Below are 21,143 nucleotides of genomic sequence, written 5' to 3'. Positions count from 1 at the left end.
ACTGTGGCTGCGGTCAGTGGCATTTCATTCCCATTCTCTAATGGACAAACTCAGTTCAGTTCAGTCTTATCATCTCTGGAAACAGACTTGACCTCTATGCCTGTCATTTCATGTACAGCATAAGCCATCTCCAAAGCAAGATGAAAAGTAACCATTTATTTCAGTCAAATAATAACAGCATGTTTAAGTTGTAATCATTTTTAAGATTCTCACAGATGCTCATTTAAAGTATGAAAAAGTGTTGCCAGTTGGCAAATACGCTTCCCACACATGGACAGATATTTACAAGGAGTATTCATCCATTGCTAGTACCAAAAATGAAAAACAGGCAGTGAAAAGCTCCTTATTTATCAGTGTTTTAAAGCTGTCTCTTGAAGTTTGGGCTAATGCCTCCCATGTAGAAAGACATGTTAAAAATAATCATTTGACTTGAATTTTCATTTCTTTATGGTTTTATAAATGCTGTTGGTACTCCTAATGATACTGAATGCTCATGCAAGCTGTTCTTAGAGCTATCAGACATAAAAATCCTCAGGAATTCTTTGTGGGGAACTTCTTCCAAAAGAAAGAAAGACTGATTGTGCTATCATGGCCCACTTTCGAAGACTCTTCAGAATGCCTTTTGATAGTATTCATTCATAAGCCTTTTTGTTCAGTGTCGTTTCTGTTGTTGTGATTTTTGTCTATGATTTTCCATCTTTTTTAATCAACCTATTCATGCTGTTTTTTAAAGAACGTACACCTGCAGCAGTGCTTGGAAACCGTTAGGAAAGAATTCATCATATTCAACAGAGAGAAGTAAGTGCATTTCTTAATGCCTGTTTAGCATTCACTACTGAAATTAATTTAAGAAATATTTTTTCTCCTCCCAGTATAAGGAAAAGTGATTAACGATCAGAGCAGCAGGGGCTGAAAGGCTGGATTTCCACTGATTTCTTCCTCTTACAGTCTCTGGTGTGATGGTTTTGTAGTTCTTCCATCTCTGAAAGCAAGCAGAAGTGCTTGTGGTGAAAGTATGTTAGAGAGATAAGGTAAATGTCACTGACACTCTCCAGAGAAACTGTTAGCAATTAAGCAAAGGGAATACAATACAAGGGGCTGCTTTTTCACAACTCGAACAAAACCAAGGGAAGTGATAACTCATGAAATTTTAATGATATGAACTGAAGTGTTCTGACTTGGGAACACTATTCATACTTCACCACCATAAAAAACATTTATTTCAACATTAGTTATTTCAACAGAGCTAAATATTAAAACTATGTCAGACATGAAGCAAGTGCCTCATAGTGTAAGAGTCAGCCAGAATTCATAGAAGCACAAGTCTGAATCCCAGGGATGTAAATAATTTTCTTGTATTAATTGTATTAATGTATACAGCTCATAACAGGGGAGTTGTTTGTGTCTTTGCATTTCATCCAAGTATATTCAGTGGTTTTATTTGACCTAATTATATCTGGAAGCCTTTCTAATGGAGTTGTGAAATGTCAGAAATTAATTAAAACGTTGTGACTATCTTACTTAATGTTTACAATGCAGGTAATTACTGTCTTCTGTAATTAAAACTGGAAAGGGATTGTCAAATTTGCACAGATGACATGATGTCATGAAGGAAATTACGCCATGGATAACCCCATTTTTCCTGTTACAACCTATGGGACATGTCTATGCTCAATACTGACTGCTCACAGAAATTACAGTGAGGAGTTACAAGGAAAGGGAAGATCTGACAGATTCTTCATGTTATTCTGCACGATCTCTAGCACAAGAGAGCTCTGTTTATGTAAGAACCATATATTTATGTAAGAGCCGTAAACAAGCAAAGCCAGACCAAGTCAGCTCATAAAGGTTTTCAGAAGGGTCTTGGTGGACTTCTCTGAATCAGTTCTGGTATCAGTGAACAAGGGTCTACCTGAGCTTTAGTAAGAGTTTTATTAACCCACAAACATCAAAATGATTGAGATCATAATAACAAGATTATGAAAAGATTACATTGATAAATCAATTTAATGTGTTTCGAAAAATTTATTCATACAACTAGTTCATTTCCAGATATGACTCTCTCACCTACTCCAGAAGCATATATCAAGGAAACCCAATATACAGCAATTTTTGAAAGATAAAATAAAATACCAGATTTTGTAAAACACTTTCAAAATCCCATTGTGTGTGTTCACTAGCACTGAACAATTTCTTTTGACAGGATTTCACTGTGTTATTCTTAAATCTTTTTTAGCAGTGCATAGGAAATTTTCTTCATTTTTTTTTTCATATTGCACAACTACAGGAACAACACAAGCTATAAAGGACTGAGAGGCTGATGAGAGATCAAAGAGAAGTTTAAATGGAGTACAAGTAAAATGGAAGCAAAAGATAAAACACATGCACTTCATTCAGAACAGCATGTGTTTTGGTCATTGCTTGATTGGCTTTGACAAGGTAAAGGAAAAATATTTAGTATAGACCTAAACCAGATCCTGTATTCAATAAAGCCAGATCACAATCATTTCTTGTTTAAATTGTGTTACAGCTGAAGAAGGACAGGGAGAGACTTCTGTAATACCTTTCAAAGACAAAAACCTTAATAAAAGGGGGGAAGCAAAGGTCAAATTTTTGAAGTGCAAAGTGAATTCAAGTTAATGACAGACACAGATGTCATCGTACCGGAGAGAAGAGGCTACACGCTATACACCAGAGTAACTCATGGGTGGTTTCCTTAGACCTTTCCTCAAGGCTGTATGTACAGGCTGAGGCTGCGCTTAGGTGGATTTCCAAAGCCACATGGCCAACCAAGTTCTTAGCAACAGCTGCAGATGCTGAAAGACATGAACTGTTCCTACAAACACAATATCCAATAATATGTGATCGTATCATTAGGTGAGATGTTAGTCCCGAGCAGGGCTTTAAATTAGTCTCAGATTAATGCAGCCAGATGTCTTGATATTCCTCCACGTTCCTCTTTATAGAACAGAATTGTTTATATAGTCTCGCTATTTGAAGGTATCTGCACACTGCCTTAGATATTCATTATATTCAGGTACAAAAAAAAATCTACATTTTATTGTGATTTAAGCTGCCTGCTCAGCTTACTTCAGTGGCACAGAACACTACATAAATCCTAAGAAAGTGTGAACCAAAAAGATTAGCCCATCTTGCAAGGGAAAAGATGAGAATCCCCAAACTAAAAGGATTCTAGGAAAATTTCAGATGTTTCTAACTGAGCAGCATAAATTGATGTAGTAGTGTGTAGTTACCGTGTGGTATGAACCATCCCAGTTCCACAACATTTTGCAGTCCAATACTTGTAAAATACCTGCTATGAAAAGCAGAACCTGTTTTTATTGAATGTCTTGCCGATACTTCCAGACTGTCACTTTTTTCACTATATATCTTTCGTCCTGTAACAGATACTGCAAATCTTGAAATATGCCATATTTTTTTTTTTTTTCCAAGAAGCTGAGGAGATCATCAGGAACTCTTAGACTGCAGTTAAGAGCTGGGGGGAGGAGGTAGAGAAAAGGCTTACTAGGCTGAAAAGAATTAAAAAATAATTCAAAAGATTGAATAAAGTAACTTAATAGTGTAACTTAATGCCTGCAAAGACAGAACGTGCACGTTTTCACTTTTCTATTGCTTTCTGCAGTTAAGTATTTGTAAATTGGTATTTATTTAAGCAAGATGAGTGCATGAGGAAGATGGAGTCCATTTTAGCTAAGCCAAGCTTTCAAACGAGTAGGCTCAGTTAAAAAAGCTGATGTTTTTCCAGATAGCTTTACCGGCAGCATTCAGGTGATGTACCTTCTCAGTAAGGCTTACATCGTCCTTGAATGTAATTTATTTGTTTGGACTATAGCTTAACTATGTAGCTGATATCTATGGTTTGAACAGTTATGAGATAGGATGAAAGATTTGAAGAATTAAAAAGAAATAAGATATTCTATACAGTCAGAGAGCACAAACATACACTGCAGACTGATAGAGCAAAAGTGGTTTGTGAAAATAGGAATGACATGAAGCATCCAGAATGAAATCCCTTACACTGTAAGTAGATTTTATCTTGATTTTATTTTTGCCAGTGCTTCAGATACCAGAGTGGCTGCAGTGTGTGGTGGGTTGACCCTGGCTGGAGGCCAGAGAAAATATAACAAAATATAACAAAATGCTCATGGGTCGAGATAAGGGCAGGGAGAGATCACTCACCTGTTACTGTCAGGGGCAAAACAGACTCAACTTGGGGAAATTAATTTAATTTATAACCAATCAAATCTCAGAGTAGGATAATGAGAAATAAAACCAAATCTTAACCCCCCTTCTCCCCACCCCTCCCTTCTTCCCAGGCTCAACTTCACTCCCGATTTCTCTCTCTACTCCCCCCCACCCCAGCAGCACAGGGGGACGGGGAATGGGGGTTGTGGTCAGTTCATCACACGGTGTCTCTGCTGCTCCTTCCTCCTCCGGGGGAGGACTCCTCTCACTCTGCCCCTGCTCCAGCCTGGGGTCCCTCCCATGGCAGACAGTCCTCCACCAACTTCTCCAACGTGAGTCCTTCCCAGGGGCTGCAGTTCTTCACCAGCTGGGGGTGTACGTCATCTGTTCACATTGACATTGTCTTGCAGTACCTTTAAGAGAGGGGTACACACTCTCCTGACCCAAAGTAAAATAAAATAGGAAAGTTCTTTTACAATCCATGATTGAATGTGGTGCAGGAAATGTTTTCTATTCTTCTTAAGAGTGTCAGTAACATCCCTTACTTAGTTTTGAACACATCAAATAAAATGTGATCTAAAAGTGGTCCGTGTACTGGGTCTTAGCTGGAGAATATGATCTGAAGTTGATTTCAGGGACTTGTTTGGCTCCTTTTGCTGACTTTTTAAAATTTATTTTATTTTAAATCTATTTCTATGGATTGATGCTTTATTATATCTAGAAATGCAGCACCAAATGTTCTGCAGTATCTGAATGTTTATTCCTATAGACTATCCAGCCATTTTTTGAGAAGCTGATCCTATTTAGAAGCTGTAGGCTATATTTTCAGTTTCTTTGGGGGGGGGGGGAGATTGTAAAGATAAAGTCACACTGTTTGTTCGTAGCTTTATTAAAAAGCTGAGCAGATATTATTTTGCTATTTTTGTGCCGTTATCACTAAATGAATCTTCACGTACATCTACATCTGTTTATGAATGTTCAAAACCTGAAATAGCCAAAAATGAAGAAATAAGATTCAATATTTGCTTGTAGTGGAATCACATTTCTCACCCTTTGTGGTTCCTGAGCCTCTTCCTCTCTTTGAAAGATGTTTTTAAGATTAAAGAGGCGAGCAAACAAAGAACAGAGGAGAAAACACAGGAAATATCTATTCCCCAGGCAGAATAATCCTTCAGTTAGATGCTTCACAAACTTGTCATCAAAATGATCAGCCTGCTGATGAAAGTAAAATCACAGAGCCACATTTTACTGAGCAGAATATGTATTTCATATATACAATGTATGTGAAAATGCGTTAGAATTCTGCAGAGCTAGTTTAATAAACAGGATGGAGGGATGAACAAAATATCCATATATTTAACAATTCTAGTGGAAATGTTAAAAAACTTACCAATGATTGTGAAGTTGGAGGGGGTTTTTACTTAATACTAATGTCCTGCGACAGCATTGCTGTGATATTCAGCTGTCCAGTCTGCACCAATCTGAACAGGCTTGCCCCTTTCCTAAGCTACTGGTACACCTTAATTCTCTTAGTATTTGTTCAATGCAACCACACTAAAAAGTTCTGCCACAAATTGAAGCAGTCAGATGGTTGCTGCAAGTTTCCCTCTTTTCCTACTATAATTCCTACCATTTGACCATACCTAGCTCTTTCCTAAAAGGTACTGAACAGCTCTAGGTGTACAGACAGCTCTCTGCTCCTGAAATAAACGGCAATAGTTGAGAGAGCATCGCTGAAGCATATCGAGATGCTTAAAATCATGTTGTCTGATTTTGTCAATATCATAGGTGAAAAGCTTACTTAATATTCTCTGCATTTTTTACAAGACCACATTTATTATCTCTCTGTCTAGTTCCTTTTCTTTCCTTTCAATTGTCTTTTCAGATTCAAATCCAGAGTCCCTGAGTGCTCTCTCTCACTTCAGTTTGATTGGAATTGAATATTCATAATGATTTGCAATATACCTCATTGAATGTACTTTTTTTAATAGGTATTTTATGTCACTTAGTGTCTCTGGAGATATTTACATTATCATAATCCCTATAATATCTGAATGCTTTTTGGATGAGGCTACAGCACTTTTCTTGCCACTTCTGGTGACCTTAATTCAGTTTAAATCCATCTCTTTCTGAGCATTTCAAGTGGTTGCACTGCTTTTCACTGATCTCTTTCTTGTCCCTTTTGTAATGGATATGTCTGCTTTTGGAGATTGCTCCTGCAATCTCACCTAATTAGAAAGATGCTTTTCTGAACATGATTAAACCTCGCTTGTTTTTGGCCACTAATAACTGCTGCTTGGTCACACAAGCTCATTCACATCTGCCTTTGATTCCTGCTCATTATTACTGGCTTAAAATTACCAGTCCAAATGTGACTCTCCTTAGTGAGCCAAGGTGCCTAAAGATTTGAGCGTAGCAGGTCCAAGCTGGTTATTTTTCTGTAGGCATACCTTCAAATTAACTTTTTTTTTTTTTTTTTTTTTTTTTTAGAAAAGATTGGTCACACAAAAGCTATCGATTCAATAATGTGTTCCCTTCACAGTTTCATAGAGAAAAAAAAAAAAAAGCCACTAATGAGTATCTGGTACCTTATTTTCTAACCTTCTAGGAAAAATGGCCAAAATTTTCCCAAGCAAGTAACTGTATAATTGTAGTGGCTACACTTCACCAAATGAACATCCAACTTCAGGAACGGCAGCTCGCGTGGGGGTGCATGTATCAGACCATTCTCTGTACCGAAACGTGGTCCTGGAAGGACCTGGAAGTATCAGGGTAACAGATGCAGATCCTCAGCACTGCAGGCCAGCAATTCTTTTCCATTTACAGAAAGCTAAACATAAATACATCTCATAAAAATTAATCAATTCATAGACAGAGGAAAGAAAAATACATATTCATTTGTGCATTTGGAGAGGAACCTAAAAATGTATGATTCTGAGCACCATATAAGATTATTTTTTTAATAGGTTATGTGGGAAAAATCGTATCTATGATAAATGAAAGTTGCATAATAGGTCATGACTGTTCAGTGACCATAGGGGATTACCTTCATAATTTCTCTTCACGTCCTAAACTAGTGTAAATTCTCACTTGTTAGGAGCGTCCATAAATTAAGAATGAGTCGTGAAGACTGAACTCTTCATCTTGTTTCAGGAAAGTGTTTTGGGGCCAGTTGCTGAAGCAAGGCAGAAACAAGCCGGTAATGATATAACATGATTATTGCCAGTCATTCCGATACTTTGTGTATCTGTTGAATATATTCATAAATGAGTTGGAAAGGGAGATGAATGGTGAGGTGACAAAGTCCACTTATGATACCAGAGTAGTCAAAACTAAATCTGACTGCAAAGAGCTGCAGTAGATGATGGTAGCGATGGTTCTGACTTGCAGGGTAATAAAAAAATGGCAGCTGAAATTCAATACTGATAAATGAAAATACATTAGGAAGAAAATAATCTAAACTTTACATTTAGGACAATGGACTATAAATTAGCCTCAGTTATGAAGCAGAGATATTTTCAAAAGACTGTGGATATCACAATGCTTAGTGGACAACAAAAGGGTGTTAACATGCTTAAAATTGCAAAGAAAGCTGTAGAGAAATGATCAGGATGTTACTGTGTGTATACATACATATGGTCATATATAGACACCTGCATCTTCCATTTTGTGTGCGGTTCTGCTTCCTTATCTGCAAAAAAGATACAGAGGACTTAGAATAGTTATAAAAAAAACCAAACAGGGGTGACCAGAAGTGTGGCATGGCTTATGCTGAAGGATTTCAGAGACTTGAACTAGTTTAAACTCAGAGAAGAGGCAGTTGAAAAGACAGAAACTGGTTAAATAATCATATGTTATGAAACTTACTGAGAAGATGACTAAGCAAAGATTATTTGCTCTCTGGTAACTAAAGGTCGCAAAGTTATCAGGCTGCAGGTTTAAAAAAAAACAGACTATGCTTTTATTTTTGTGCAATTCAACACGTTGCCGGGTGGTGCTTTGGATGTTAAACATACAGAAAGATTCAGAAAAGGATTAGAGAAAATTATGGAGAAAAATCCATCAAGGTCCATGAGACGTGAGACCTCCGATGCAGCTGTTGGTTTGGGAAGTCTGGAAATGTCAGAAGAGAGAAGGACATGCCACAGCAGACATTTGTCTCCCTTTGCTTGTTCTTTGACAGTGTCCACTGGTGTTTGAGACAGGCCACTGTGAGAGGTGGCAATCTCTGTTAGATGGAATGGGTGGGTATGTGCAGTTACGCTTTCTCACGGCTTACAAGGTCTCCATCTTCATACAGAGTCTTCATAATAGCACAAGCCTTGCACAGTAAAATGTACATATATATGTATGCATATATGGAAGTACATACATACATACATACATACATCTCCTTTTTGGAAATAGGGAGAGTAAAGCAGACTTAGGGCAGTAAGAGATTTAGGCAAGATTCAGACTGTCCCTTGCTGTGTGTCAGGGGACGTCAGGCACCCAGGCCCTGGGAAGACCTCAGGGTTGTAAAACTCAGCTGGAGATAATTTTCCTGTGTCTCACCTGGGGCACAATGCGTACTCCTGTGGTGGGTGCACCTTAGAGACTTGCCCAGACAGCTCTGTGTTTGATACAGTGGCTTCTATGGATCCTTGCATTAGGCACCCACCTTCCCCGTGCCTTGTGCAGGGAGGTTTGGTGGTTAACTAAAGGCTGTGCATTACGCTGTGTGACCACAAGGGAGCTGCTGGCCAGATCTCCTTTGGGGAGGGGTCCATCCTTCAGGGAACAAAAGAGCTGCAGGGTTAAGTAGACTTCTTGCGAATCTAAGTTTTGGACTTTGGCAGAGAAATCTTGCGTGAGGAATAGGTGGAGAGAGATGAGCCAGCAGAGAGGTCAGGGCAGGCTGCGGTTCCTCCCTGCAAACTCACAGGCTGATTCCTGGCAGCCTGTTGCTGCAAGAATAGGAGAAGGGTAGGGCTGAACCAGCCTCCTCCCAGATGCTTACTCCAGTCTGAGAATGTTTATTGTCCGGTCCCAATAATCAGGCAGAGCCAGGCTGGCTTTCCACATACCTTAATTCTTAAATTATTGACTGTATGGCTCCCACGGAGCTGAGGTTTCAGTTAGAGGTGCCACATTAAGGAAATCAGTACTGCTACGCAAATAGGTTGTCACAGCTAATATTTTCCTCACTCACCTCCGAACCAGGATCCTCTTCTCAGCACCAGAGGAGAGGGATGAAAAGGAAAGAGAAGAAATGAGATGGGATTGAAAGGCCACATCTCGGTGATGGCTGGCTTTTGTTCAGTCCTGCTTTGCTGTGGCAATCTGGCACACCAGCTCACCGCCACACAGCTGTGGACACGTACATCACCATCACTGCAAAGGCAGAAGGCATTTCACCGGCACCAGGTTATTAATTGTCTTTAACTGCTCAGTCTGTTAACAAAATTGTGCTTGTTGCTGTGATCTGCTGTCTGTTAACAGGCCTCTTCACTCCAGCTCCTCTGTAAATTCTTCCTGCCCTGAGATCCAGGGTCTCAGCGGGAATGGCAGTGGTTGAGAATATGTTTCCAGTAAAGTAGATCTAACTCTAGATCTACTAGAGAATTGCCCTTCTCCCCACGTATTTCATTTGGACTTGACCCAAAGAATCACTTTACCTTGAAGCTTTTACCAGAAGAACAAAGGAAGAGAATATTTCAAAGCAACTCCTGCAATCTATCCATCTGCTGACAGCTTTACAAAAGGGTGAGCCTGCATCCTTCAGAATACACACCAAAGGCAGGCTAGGAAATTAATATCTTTCTTGAGAATGAGTTTTGGCTCACATTACTGAGAAATATCCTTATTCATGGGCAAGTCCCTGTAGTTTTTAAACTGGATTCTGGCTAGCTAGAAAGAAAATTTTCTCCCTGTGGTCACACAAAGTCTAATAACCAATTCATAACTGGGAAATTTCATAGCTGCTTTCCTGTTGCTTGTACATGTGAATCTACAAACATATCTAAATTAGAAAAACTAGTTCACATGTTAAAATGTGGCTGAACAAGACAGCTATTGTTTAGGATGTACCTGGTCTTGGATGGACAATAACCCACTTCTAAGAGACACCTAATTTACTAGTCTGAACATGGCTTTAATGTTAATCAGTTGTTTTGGTTTCCTTTTCTTAAATGGCTGCACATCATTTGCTGTTTTCATTTATTTACTTCATCTCTTCACTCTTATTTTGCTTTATCAATTCCCAGGGTAAACCTGAGATCTCAAGACATTGCAGGTCAACATGTTACAGCATCCAGTATAATCCGTCACTTGACTTCCACATACTAGTATTTCACATGTCACTCACGCCGTATGTGCACCTGAACCCATTAGGCTTGATTATAAATTGCTGGTTGATAGAAAATTATATTCACAGGCATTTACTGAGCATAATTACTCAGCAGGAACTATCAACCTGAATCAATTACCCATGGTGTAAGCATATTTCCCCAAGGATTTTTGGAAAGGGTGGGAGTAAATGTCATGAGTGTCAGTGGTACAAGAAGACATCTGTGCTACATGGGGATACTTCCTCCAAAATTTTACTTTTCACATTCAGCTCTAATAAAGCATAACTTTTAGTCTGTGCCTCAGTCATTTAAATCTAAATGGAGTTAAAACAGAGTTATTTGAACGATTACGTGGTAATCTACTGAGCTATCAAAACACATACATCACAGTGTATTAGGAAAACAGACCTGAGATTATGACTGTTTCTATCGAAGCAGTCAGTACCAACAGTACATGTTTAGGGACAAATACAGACTGAGGTAAATATTGGCTAGATGCAGAACAACTCCTACCCCAGAGGGTGTGTGCAAGATTTTCAAAGGTATCTGAAATAAATGGGAATTAGACGACAAAGTATTTTTCAAGATATAGCCCAAGTCATGCAGAAAAGCCATTGCTGGCAGACCCAGAGCCTGAATACGCTATAGGAACATCTGCATGGATGAACAGGCAATCACACCCCTGTGCTCCTCGGTGACTTCATTACCCAGCCCTTGGCAGTGTTTATCGGCGTGTGCTATGTACCAGGCTGATGGGACTATTCAATTTCTGCACGCCTGAACAGCGTGGGTGTAAATTAGCTCTAATCCAGAAGCAAATGGGCTCTGGTAAGCAGTGCAATGTGTGGTGAGCTTACACAGCTGCTAGACTGGAAGGGACTTGAATTGGAGAGGAAAGGTATCTATTTTTCTAGACATGCAACAAGATTGTATTCCTTTAAACTAATCAATTTAAAAATAATTTATTTAGTTTAAGCTCCTTTAGTAGTCAGGGAGGAGAGACTTGTATCTCCCAAGATTGATCTGTGACACATATATTAGATAACTTAGGCTGGAACTAATTATTCTATGTTAGTGCCTCTATCCTTTACAGAGAGCCTGAACCAATCTTTCCATTGTCTCTAGTTAGCTGGTATAAAATCCATCCCACAGTTGTGGTGTCAGTTCATTTCTGCAAAACTAAATGCCTAGCTGCCAGTCCAACGGGCACGGGTCATCTGTGGTCTGCTGTGGTGTCTGCCTGCTCTCTCTGAGAGTCAGGTTATCAAGGGCATCTCGTCCTGCACCAAACGCTGCTCGTGGGGCAACTGCATTTGAGCCATAGGTACCTAACCATAGGGGCAGGAGGCCAAGAACAAGCAAGTTATAAGTGTGAACAATATCAAGGAAGAGCTAAAGACTCATGTCATCCACTCTTGCTAGTGGTTTGATGAGGTTACTACTTGGACCAGGTCTCCCAAAATACATACCTGCTATCACACAAACACACAGTAGCATTACATTCCATTTAAAGCTGCTCTGTACATGTTGCTCTCTAGAGCGGAGCAGGGGGAGAAATTATCTGAGATTACAGACTCTAATTTTCAGTTTGGAGTTGCGTGACTCAGTGCTGACGTTGCTGAGTGATGTGTTGAGTCTGCTCCAGTTGTTCCTAAAGTCTGCCCTGGTCTGCCCCAAGCCTCCTCTGGTGCAGAGCAAGATTGTGCCTTCCTTGTTCACTTCAAAATGCTTAGCAAATTCATACACTCTTCAGTGATTTCTGCTTTCCTGAAAGCACTGCTGAGATCACTCTGTGCACAAGCTAAAGAAAAGAAAAGCCCAGTATTAACTCTGCCATGGTTACTGCTCCTCTGTTAGGTTTAAAGAGGTGGGGTTTTGTTTTTTGTTTTTGTTTTTTAATAAAAAAGAACATTAGCTATATAAAGCTGTCTTTTAAGATAGCTTTAATTAGCTATATAATTAGTTATTTTAATTAATTAGATCACAGTTGGGATTCTTCTGAATCCTTCTTCATTTTTCAGCTGTTTAACTCTCCTTCCATTTCTACTCCTTTTTTTCTTATCTTGCATTTTCCAACTTCATTGTTGTTTTCTGCCTATATTTTAAAGGCAGAATATAAATGATCTTCCATAGTGCTCAGTTCTTACCATGGCCCCTGGCATAATTTTTCCTCGGCCAAAATCACTCTCTGAAGCAATTCCCTTCAAGTTTCAGAGGTTAGCATAGCCCAAAGGCTGCCTGATAGGCAGCTGGAATACAACAATGGTTTGAAGATTAGAGAGCTTAGCCATAAGGACGCAAGCCAGCCTGTGCCACTTTGCTTCCAGGCATTAATCCCCGCACCATTTTACCTTTTCTCTGAATGTAACTGATGCCTAAAATATAGAAATGACATTCCCATGCAGAACTCTATTTGCTGCCTGTCATGAGAGCCCTCCTGGGTACCACTGGGGAAAGGGAGGTGGATGAATAATTTGGCAGATGTTCAGGTTACCAGGTAACTTAATCTTATGCAGGATTATTATATCAAGTAGTTCTGACATATGTTGCTATGAAATCAGAGCGCTCTTCAAATTGGGGGATTTCGCAGAATTTGGCCAGAAACTTACCTCTATTCACGGGTCCTAATCATATGCCACCCCCTCACCCTGCACCCTTTTTTCCTCGGGAAGCAAACCTGAGCATGAAAGGGCAAGGTGGGATCTGCAGCTCACACCAAAAGGATGTGGACAATCCACGAGTATCACATCAGTTCTTTTTTGTTAGTACGTTTCCTTAAGATTTATGCTGAGCAAAGGTTAGTATTTTCTTCTTTATGGGTGGTGTGTAAAATAAGCAAATTTCCTGAAGTTCTGATCAACTCATCAGCTTATTTTTGTTAACTTTTTAAAATGAAAGCAAATTTCAGGAATTTGCACTTCTTTCTGATATATATGGTGGCTATTTTGTTTTGAAAAGTAAAAATACTCTTCCCAAATACACTTATTGAGTTAAAAATAACCTGATCAGGATGCTTTGCTCACTTCTTTCTTATTTGTTATTTTACCTTTTCACTAAAAAATGTAGTTGAATGAAAATCTGGCAGATGAAAACTAGTAAGCAGAATAATGGAGGTATAAGAGAATGAGCAACACTCATTTACAATTGTAAAATACTGCCAGCTTCTTCAATTTTTATAAAAATAGAACACAGCAAGAACCAATTTATAAGAGAAACCTTTAAAAATGCAGGCAGAAAATTATTAAGTGTCCATGTATCAGACTCAATTCTTATTCCCCGCAGTGGCAACCAGATGACAAGCCAAGCTGCTTATTGTCCCAGAAATCATGCTCAGTTATCAATATTTCTACAATCAGTGCCTGCAATTGATGTTAAAATGATGGCAGGAAAATAATGGGGGAAGTTTTTAAAGTGGAGTATAAGATGCACATGCATATAACCCATTATTTTTGAAAAGATGTGTGCGCACTGCAGGACCTACATATTACTGCCAAAAAATTGCCCTGACTTTGTAATATGTGCACTTTTACTGAGGTGTGTGAACTCCTATAAGGCTTAAATAAGGGATTTTGCGAAAGATAAAGCTTTGCATGAGCTGGGGGAAGTGACTTTGTTTTTCTGGCTAAACCATGAGAGATTGTGGGTGCCATGAATGTTTTTACTCAGTGTCAAACCAAGGGCTGCTGGGTGAGCTGATCCTGAAGATGGGCAGATATGACCAACCCTGTTAGCTTTCACCTATCTACCACCTACTTACCACTGAACACTCATTACGTAGGTCAAAGAGGTAAACCAAAACACATGCCTCCTCATGATGGTTATGCAGATAGGCGAAGTTCAAGCCACCCAGCAGCTTTTCCTTTATACGTTCTATCCCACTCCAGGTTACCAATACCAAAGGTGATGCTGGACTTTGAGGTGACAGTGTGAGTCCTTTAGAGTGTTCACTGTCTAAATCCTTCTGTTCTTTCTAAGAAAAAGTTTCTCTGCATAAAACCACTCCAAAATGTGAGGAACACAGGTATATACTCTGTACTTGTTCCATAATGAGGAAAGTTGGACTCTGAAGTCAATTAAGTCTTTTTTTTTTTTTTTTACACCTTTTGACTGGAAATAAAGGACATGGGTGGGGATATAGTTTGTGTGTAACTGAGCAGGGAATCCAGTTCTGATGAGGGATACAACCAGCCACTAATTGTTTCCATTCCTTTAGAAAGCAGAATCTGGACCATTTGGTAAAACGGTGCTTAGTTATCATCAAGACAGATTAGTTGTGTTCAGGGACAGGCAGTGGTACGGTGGGAAGAGTTAAAGCATCACCACCTTGAAGAAGCAGTTGTGATGATCATGTCTGATTTGTTCACCCAGGCATTTTTTACTTGTGTTTGTATACAAATTTTGATGCATCATTATCATACTGAATAAAAATTAAAATTAAAAACAAATAGTGGGCAATAGCAGTGGGCACAAAATTGACACCCTGCCCTCAGTGCCAAGATGCCTCACTCCAGTGTTGGGTATCTACAACTAACTACTGCCTTGGCTAGACATGCTGGGTATTCCCAGCTCTGCAAGTATCCTTGTGAGATATTGCTACAGAAGGGCTCCTCATGCTTTACAGAGTCCCCCTTTACGGCATTATAACACTCTGTAGAAATTATTCTCAGTTTCACTGGAATTTTTACAACTTCAGCATATCCAGCAGTTTTAGTTATATGGCGTAACTTCCACATTTCTATTTTCTATGACTAGGATATAACAAAACAATGCCTATGTCTGTCACTTTCTGGCTGCTTCTAACTCCTTTACAAAATTTCATTGCTAGATCTTTTCTATTGAGAATGAAAAGGTTTTAGTGCAGTATTTTGAGAGAATACTATCTTTCAAAGAGTCTATATTTATGAAGTGATATGCTAAAAATATGGTATTTGGACATAAGGGTTGTTGTTTTTTCTGAAATCCCCCTTGTAACTTCTGTATCTGTGCTCCAGTAGACAAACCACAGAGCCATGCAGAGAGACATGCAGCTGAAACAGTTCCTTTCTGAGCATGGTCATTCCCCATGATAGATCAGTTATTTTTTGATCCTGATTCAGGCATGTTCATAACTAGCCTTCTAGCAAGGCCATCTGCACAAGACATCAGCACTACTTCTGTGTAGCTGCTAAATCATAGAACTGAGGTGGGTTTCTACCTACTTAACAAGCTGTCCCCCAGGATTCATGAATTTGAAAAGCTGGCATAGAGATGCCCGGTCTGTTCTGACCTCAGATCCCCTTCCTTGTGAAGAATAACTGGGATAAAGGTTCCACAGATTTATCTACTCCTCAGGGCTTTTTTCAAGGGATGTGAAAGTTTCCATTAATAGAACATTTTTCCTGCAATAAAACCACAGTTTCTAAAGCCCATCCTGTTATGCCCACCTTTTCCCCAAACCAAAAGCAAAAGCATCTGTTTTCTCCAGCAAAGTGTTTGAAATATCAATAGGCCAAGGTAAAATGCTAAATCTAGAAATGGGAAAGTAAATTCCACTGCCCACTCAGACCATTTTCTTTCCTTCACACACAGGACACCAGGTCTGCAACACTGGCAAACTCACTTGCAAATTTTCTATAATAAAAAGAGTGTCTTGTAGGACCTGGAATATCTAAGACGAGAGGTAATTCTGCCTGGCTTGAATTCTCTTTTTGTCGGTAGAAATTCTGTCCTCAGTGGTTGCTGAGTGTGTGTGCACTGGTTGAAACATCTTGCGTTTCTGAGGCTTCAGTTTCCCACTGACAGCATGGCGAGACCCGTTGGTGAGCACCTCGGCTGCACAAAGGTGTTATCGAGCACCGAGGTACTGGCTGGCCAGAACAAACAGACAAGAGTGACAGGCAGTGCAACTGCCTCCATACAGCTCTCAAACAGAGCAGCCACGTTTTGTAAACCTGACGCCACTGGTCTATATTGCTGTAGGGTTTTTTTGAACAACAATTTTTCCCTGTCCTTTGAATGCCCTTCCACTAACGAATGTCTGATTCACGATCCAGTGTTGTAAATCAATACTGCAGGAACTCTACTATAATATGAGTATCAAGACAGTAAGAATCTTAAAAACCTTTCCATAGCTCACACAGATGCTTTCTCTTTACCAGAAATAGTGATGAAACCCAAGACTTGACTGAAGGCTGTTACTTTTCTTGATGCATTCCTGTAGTGGTAGGTGCAGCCTCTTTCTTCCTCGCTGCTGGAGAGGAGGTTGTTCAATGCTCAGTGTCACGCACTCTCAATATTGCACGGATCAACGGTGAAGGGAAGGAAAACTCAGCTTATCTCTTTGTTGGTTCAGCAGAACCACTCTTAATTCCCAGTATAACTGCCTGTGAGACTACTGATGTATTTGTACAGAATTGTCATGGAATAAATGAAACAGACACTGTTCAAACTCATTTTCATCCTCTTTTCCCTGCAAGTTTGGTTTTTTTTTTTCCATATGACTATCCACTCCAATCACTTGTTCACTTTTTTCATCCGCAGCTGGCCATTTTACCATTTATTCTTAGTCAACAGCATGCAGCACAGCAACAGCTACCTGGTTCAGATCCACAACTAAGTCCCCATCAAGCCACTCATTCTCCCTGGGCCTTTATCAAGTTATCACAGCCTGTAGCTGCATCAGCTTAAAAGTAAGATAAGTCATTCACTGGAAAGCAGTTTCCTACAAATGATTTATAGCACAAGTGCCATTTTTGAACAGAATGGCCCCGACTGCATTTATTTTGCCATGATTACAGGAACCGTGTCGAGGTACCCATGCTTTTGAAAAGGTGAAGAACATCTGATGGAAAAGTGCTCCAGCTCTGGCACCAAGGAATCAATAATGCACAAACAAGGGATAAATTTCACTTCTGCAACTGTCTAACATTTTAACTGAAGAGACTGCTTGTTCACACACAGCTGCTGTGGTGAGGTTTGTGCAGGTCTTGACCTGAGCCTATTTGCAGTTTGGAGCTAGATTGAAATACAGACCAATTGCCTTATTTTATTTTTGCTGAAATTGCAGTGTTTTGGGAAGAGGCTTTAGTCTCTTAGGAAATCTGAAATTTTGACAGTCATGTTGAATCTGCAATGAAACGATTTCCATTGTTTTTCATTGAACTTATCCTACTAAGCAGCCTAAAGACAAACTTTCAATATTTTTCTTCATCTAGTGAGCAAAACTGAGCTATAAGCTCTTCCCTCATGTTCCCCAAGTTTGCTACTGGGTTTCATTAGATCCTTGTGATTTTTCACTCTGGCCTGCCATAATTGTAGCAGTCTTTTTTGCTTCGGTATTATATTTTCCATGCTAGCTTTTAGCCAGTCTTCCCTCTTTACTTTTGTATTTTTATATATTCAATAATGCATAATTATATATGCAGTATAATTACATTTTGCTTGATTATATATGCCACCATCTTTTCTTAATCATCACAGACACCAGACTCTAATTCCCCGTTTCATTCAGGCCTGTGAGGCACAGAGCAGTACTTAGAGGCACAAAGCTCTCAGCTTCCATCGTTCTCGGCAGCAGCTGCCTCAACATCTGATGTGCAACTACAAGCAAAGTCCCACGTTGCTTGGCATGTTCCTGCTCATTGCATCCTTTGCCTAATCCAGAGCAGCAAGTACAAGCCTATAACATGCTCTATCACCAATTTTTCCAGAAAAATCTCCTGCGGGCATGGGTTTGATAAGAACACAAGGTTTCATCAGTCCAGGCACGGCTTCAATGTTCTTTTTTGTTTCTATTTCTTAGCCACAACTTATCCAGCTCAGATTTATGACTAGCTGCGAACCACGTGAGATTTCTGGATAAATACAATTCCCGCTCAGCTTCAACCCTTTACATAGTCTCCACTGGTCAAGAGAGAAGTTGAGGTGCAGAAAAGGGCTGTAATTTGTCCGAGGGGGTCACAGAGGTAGAAACAGAATGAGCATCTCCTGATTCTTAGTCTAATTCCCCAGTCCCCAGCACACACTGGTAAGTAGGTGTTAGCATGCCCTTAATAGCCCCTTATAGTCTTTAACATAATTTTAATCACTGAATAAAGGGATTGATAAATTATTAATCATTTAAATAAAGTGAAATTTTTACTAAACCATCAGGTTAATAACCTATTGCTTATTTTGATAGTTTGTAAATATGGGTAGTGAATCTAGATGCAGAAACAGAAAACGTCTGAAAAGGGAATACAACGAAGCGCTGCTAAAACAGTGTATTTCTTTAGCACTTCCAAACCTCCCTAATCTAATTATGTTTCTGTAATAGTCCTGGGGAGGAGGGACAGGATAAAAGAAAATGAATGGAAATAAATCAGCAATAGAAACCACCTCTATAGAGAGTGAGAAGTTCGAGGCTGGACAGTGATATCTTTTGAACTCAACATGGGCTTCATTTCTCTCCTTTCATTTCACTGTCTTCCTTACTTGCTGCCCTTGTGCCAGTTCAAGTAGTTTGGGGGAAAAAAAAAAAAAAAAGGTGTTTTCCTGCTTTATGCTGTTGTTGAGAGACTTATTTATTTCCCCATTAATTTTAGCAGTACAGTAAATGCCTTCTTTTTAAGCATTTTATGAAACAAGTAAATATTAAACAAATTCAGGGAGAAAGCACTTGCATGTCTTAGATCAACACAATGAATCTTCAGATCTCCATAGAGCCAAAATTTGCCTCACTGCACTATTAGCAGTTTGCACAGGTTTGCAACCTGCAATTTGCAACATGAGTTTCCAAGCACTTTAGCCTTTTCTTGATGCCTACCAATACCTGAGTCTTGTAAGGGCCAGTAGCTCAGACCCTCAGGTGTTTCGAGACTTTGTCTCAACCAATTACTCTCCTGGTAGTCCCTGGATCTCTTTTGAAGCCCTTATTAAAAAAAAAAAAAAAAAAAAAAAATTTAAAAAAAGCCATCACATTTGCTGTCTTCCATTCCTTGGTGCCAAGATGGTTTCAACAGTAAGTTACGCACTCATAGAATCATAGAACCTTTAAGGTTGGAAAAGACCTCTAAGATCATCAAGTTGACCCAACACCACCATGTCTACTAAACCATGTCCTGAAGTGCCACATCTACATATTTTTTGAACACCTCCAGGGATGGTGACTCCACCACCTCTCTGGGCAGCCTGTTCCAATGCCTGACCACTCTTTCCCTGAAGAAATTCTTCCTAATATCTAATCTAAACCTCCCCTGATGTGACTTGAGACCATTTCCTCTTGTCCTTTCACTAGTCACTTGGGAGAAGAGATCAACACCCACCTCACTACAACCTCCCTTGAGGTAGTTGTAGAGAGCATTCAGCTGTGCAGAAATTATATATTTCAATTTTCTTAGAGCCCTCGGGTGAAAATCCACTGTCTTGATGCTTTGTCAACATTCATTTAACAACTGGTTCTGAAGCTGTTTGACTGGAGATGACAGACAAATTTCTCATAAAAAAAGGAATGTCCTTAAGCTTGTTTGTCATGAACATTGGTGAAGATAATTCATTGGCTTTTCAGCTAGACACTCATATTTTTTGTGCTATCCTCTCATATCTCAGTCATCCATCAGCCTGTAGACTCACCGGTAGCCGTTGTATTTCTGGTGCACTTGAAAAAAATCACCATTAGGGTAAATGTTTTTAGCAATTTGTTCCTCTAATCTGTTCTTTTTCAGTCTGCCTTATACTTCCTTATTTAATGTGCCAGTGTTTGTGCTCTTTTACACTTAACCTATTTGGACATTGTTTTCATTATTTTTACTTTAAATAGCCTCCTTTATTCCTCTGTTTAGCTATGACAGAATTTTCATGTCCTTTCATGTTCTCTTCCAAGTCTTCAGTATGGTATCTTTATGCCATCTGGAAGGTTTTTGTCCTTTTAAACTGACTCTTTACATTTCATTTTTGCATGCTTTTCCATTATTGAGTATTTTCTACATATTCAATGTTGCTGGCAAAGCATTTTTGGAGTATATCACATATACCACTTATAATCACTGTTACAAAGAGCTTCTTCCATAGTGTCTCTGGTGCCAACTCTTGGTCCCTTTTTGGGGAACACATCAACAGCTGTTTCTCATTTTGAGAAAACAGAGAAAAATTCCTCCAAAACAGCAGCTGTTCATGTGTTCAAAAAAATTGGTCTTTACCTCATGGCTTCCCCATGAATCTTTACACCCTTCTTGAAAATACTTACATTGTGTCTGTGTTTGGAGGAAAACACTGAATATCACATGAATCACAGTAAAATCACAGAAGCTGATACCAGTGTTGGACAGAACTGCTGAGAAGTTTGATGATAAAACAACTGGTAGGGACTACAGGTGCTGCTAGGGCTGTTTCTGTTCTCTACAAAATGATGTCAAAATGAGATGACTTTGCAGTCTTTAAACACCATAGGATTTTGTTGTTGTTCCTTGAAGCCACCTAGGAGGCTTTGACAACATATGAAGTAATAGCAAGAGGAATACTGAGTATACTTTCATCTCATGGGTTTTTTTCTCTCGTACTGATGGAGTTTACTGATAATTTTGTCAGGACAGCAGAAGGGAGCAGCTGCTTACTGCTGTTGTGTGCCCAGTCAACAAGTCTCGTCAGCCTTGA

The 21,143-nt window shown here is 39.4% G+C and overlaps 1 protein-coding gene across 1 annotated transcript in view; it reads left to right on the top strand.

Moving 5' to 3' along the window:
* STK32B (serine/threonine kinase 32B) overlaps positions 1-21,143 on the top strand; it is a 173,924-nt gene that overhangs the window by 152,041 nt on the left and 740 nt on the right. Inside the window, exon 11 of the mRNA XM_054823749.1 lies at positions 734-798. Within this exon, the coding sequence (XP_054679724.1) occupies positions 734-798 (65 nt within the window). The remainder of the gene's footprint in view (positions 1-733; positions 799-21,143) is intronic.

This window comes from Grus americana, chromosome 4 (genome assembly GCF_028858705.1).
Source record: "Grus americana isolate bGruAme1 chromosome 4, bGruAme1.mat, whole genome shotgun sequence".
In the NCBI taxonomy this organism is placed as follows: domain Eukaryota; kingdom Metazoa; phylum Chordata; class Aves; order Gruiformes; family Gruidae; genus Grus; species Grus americana.
This window is presented reverse-complemented; position numbering and strand designations above follow the sequence as displayed.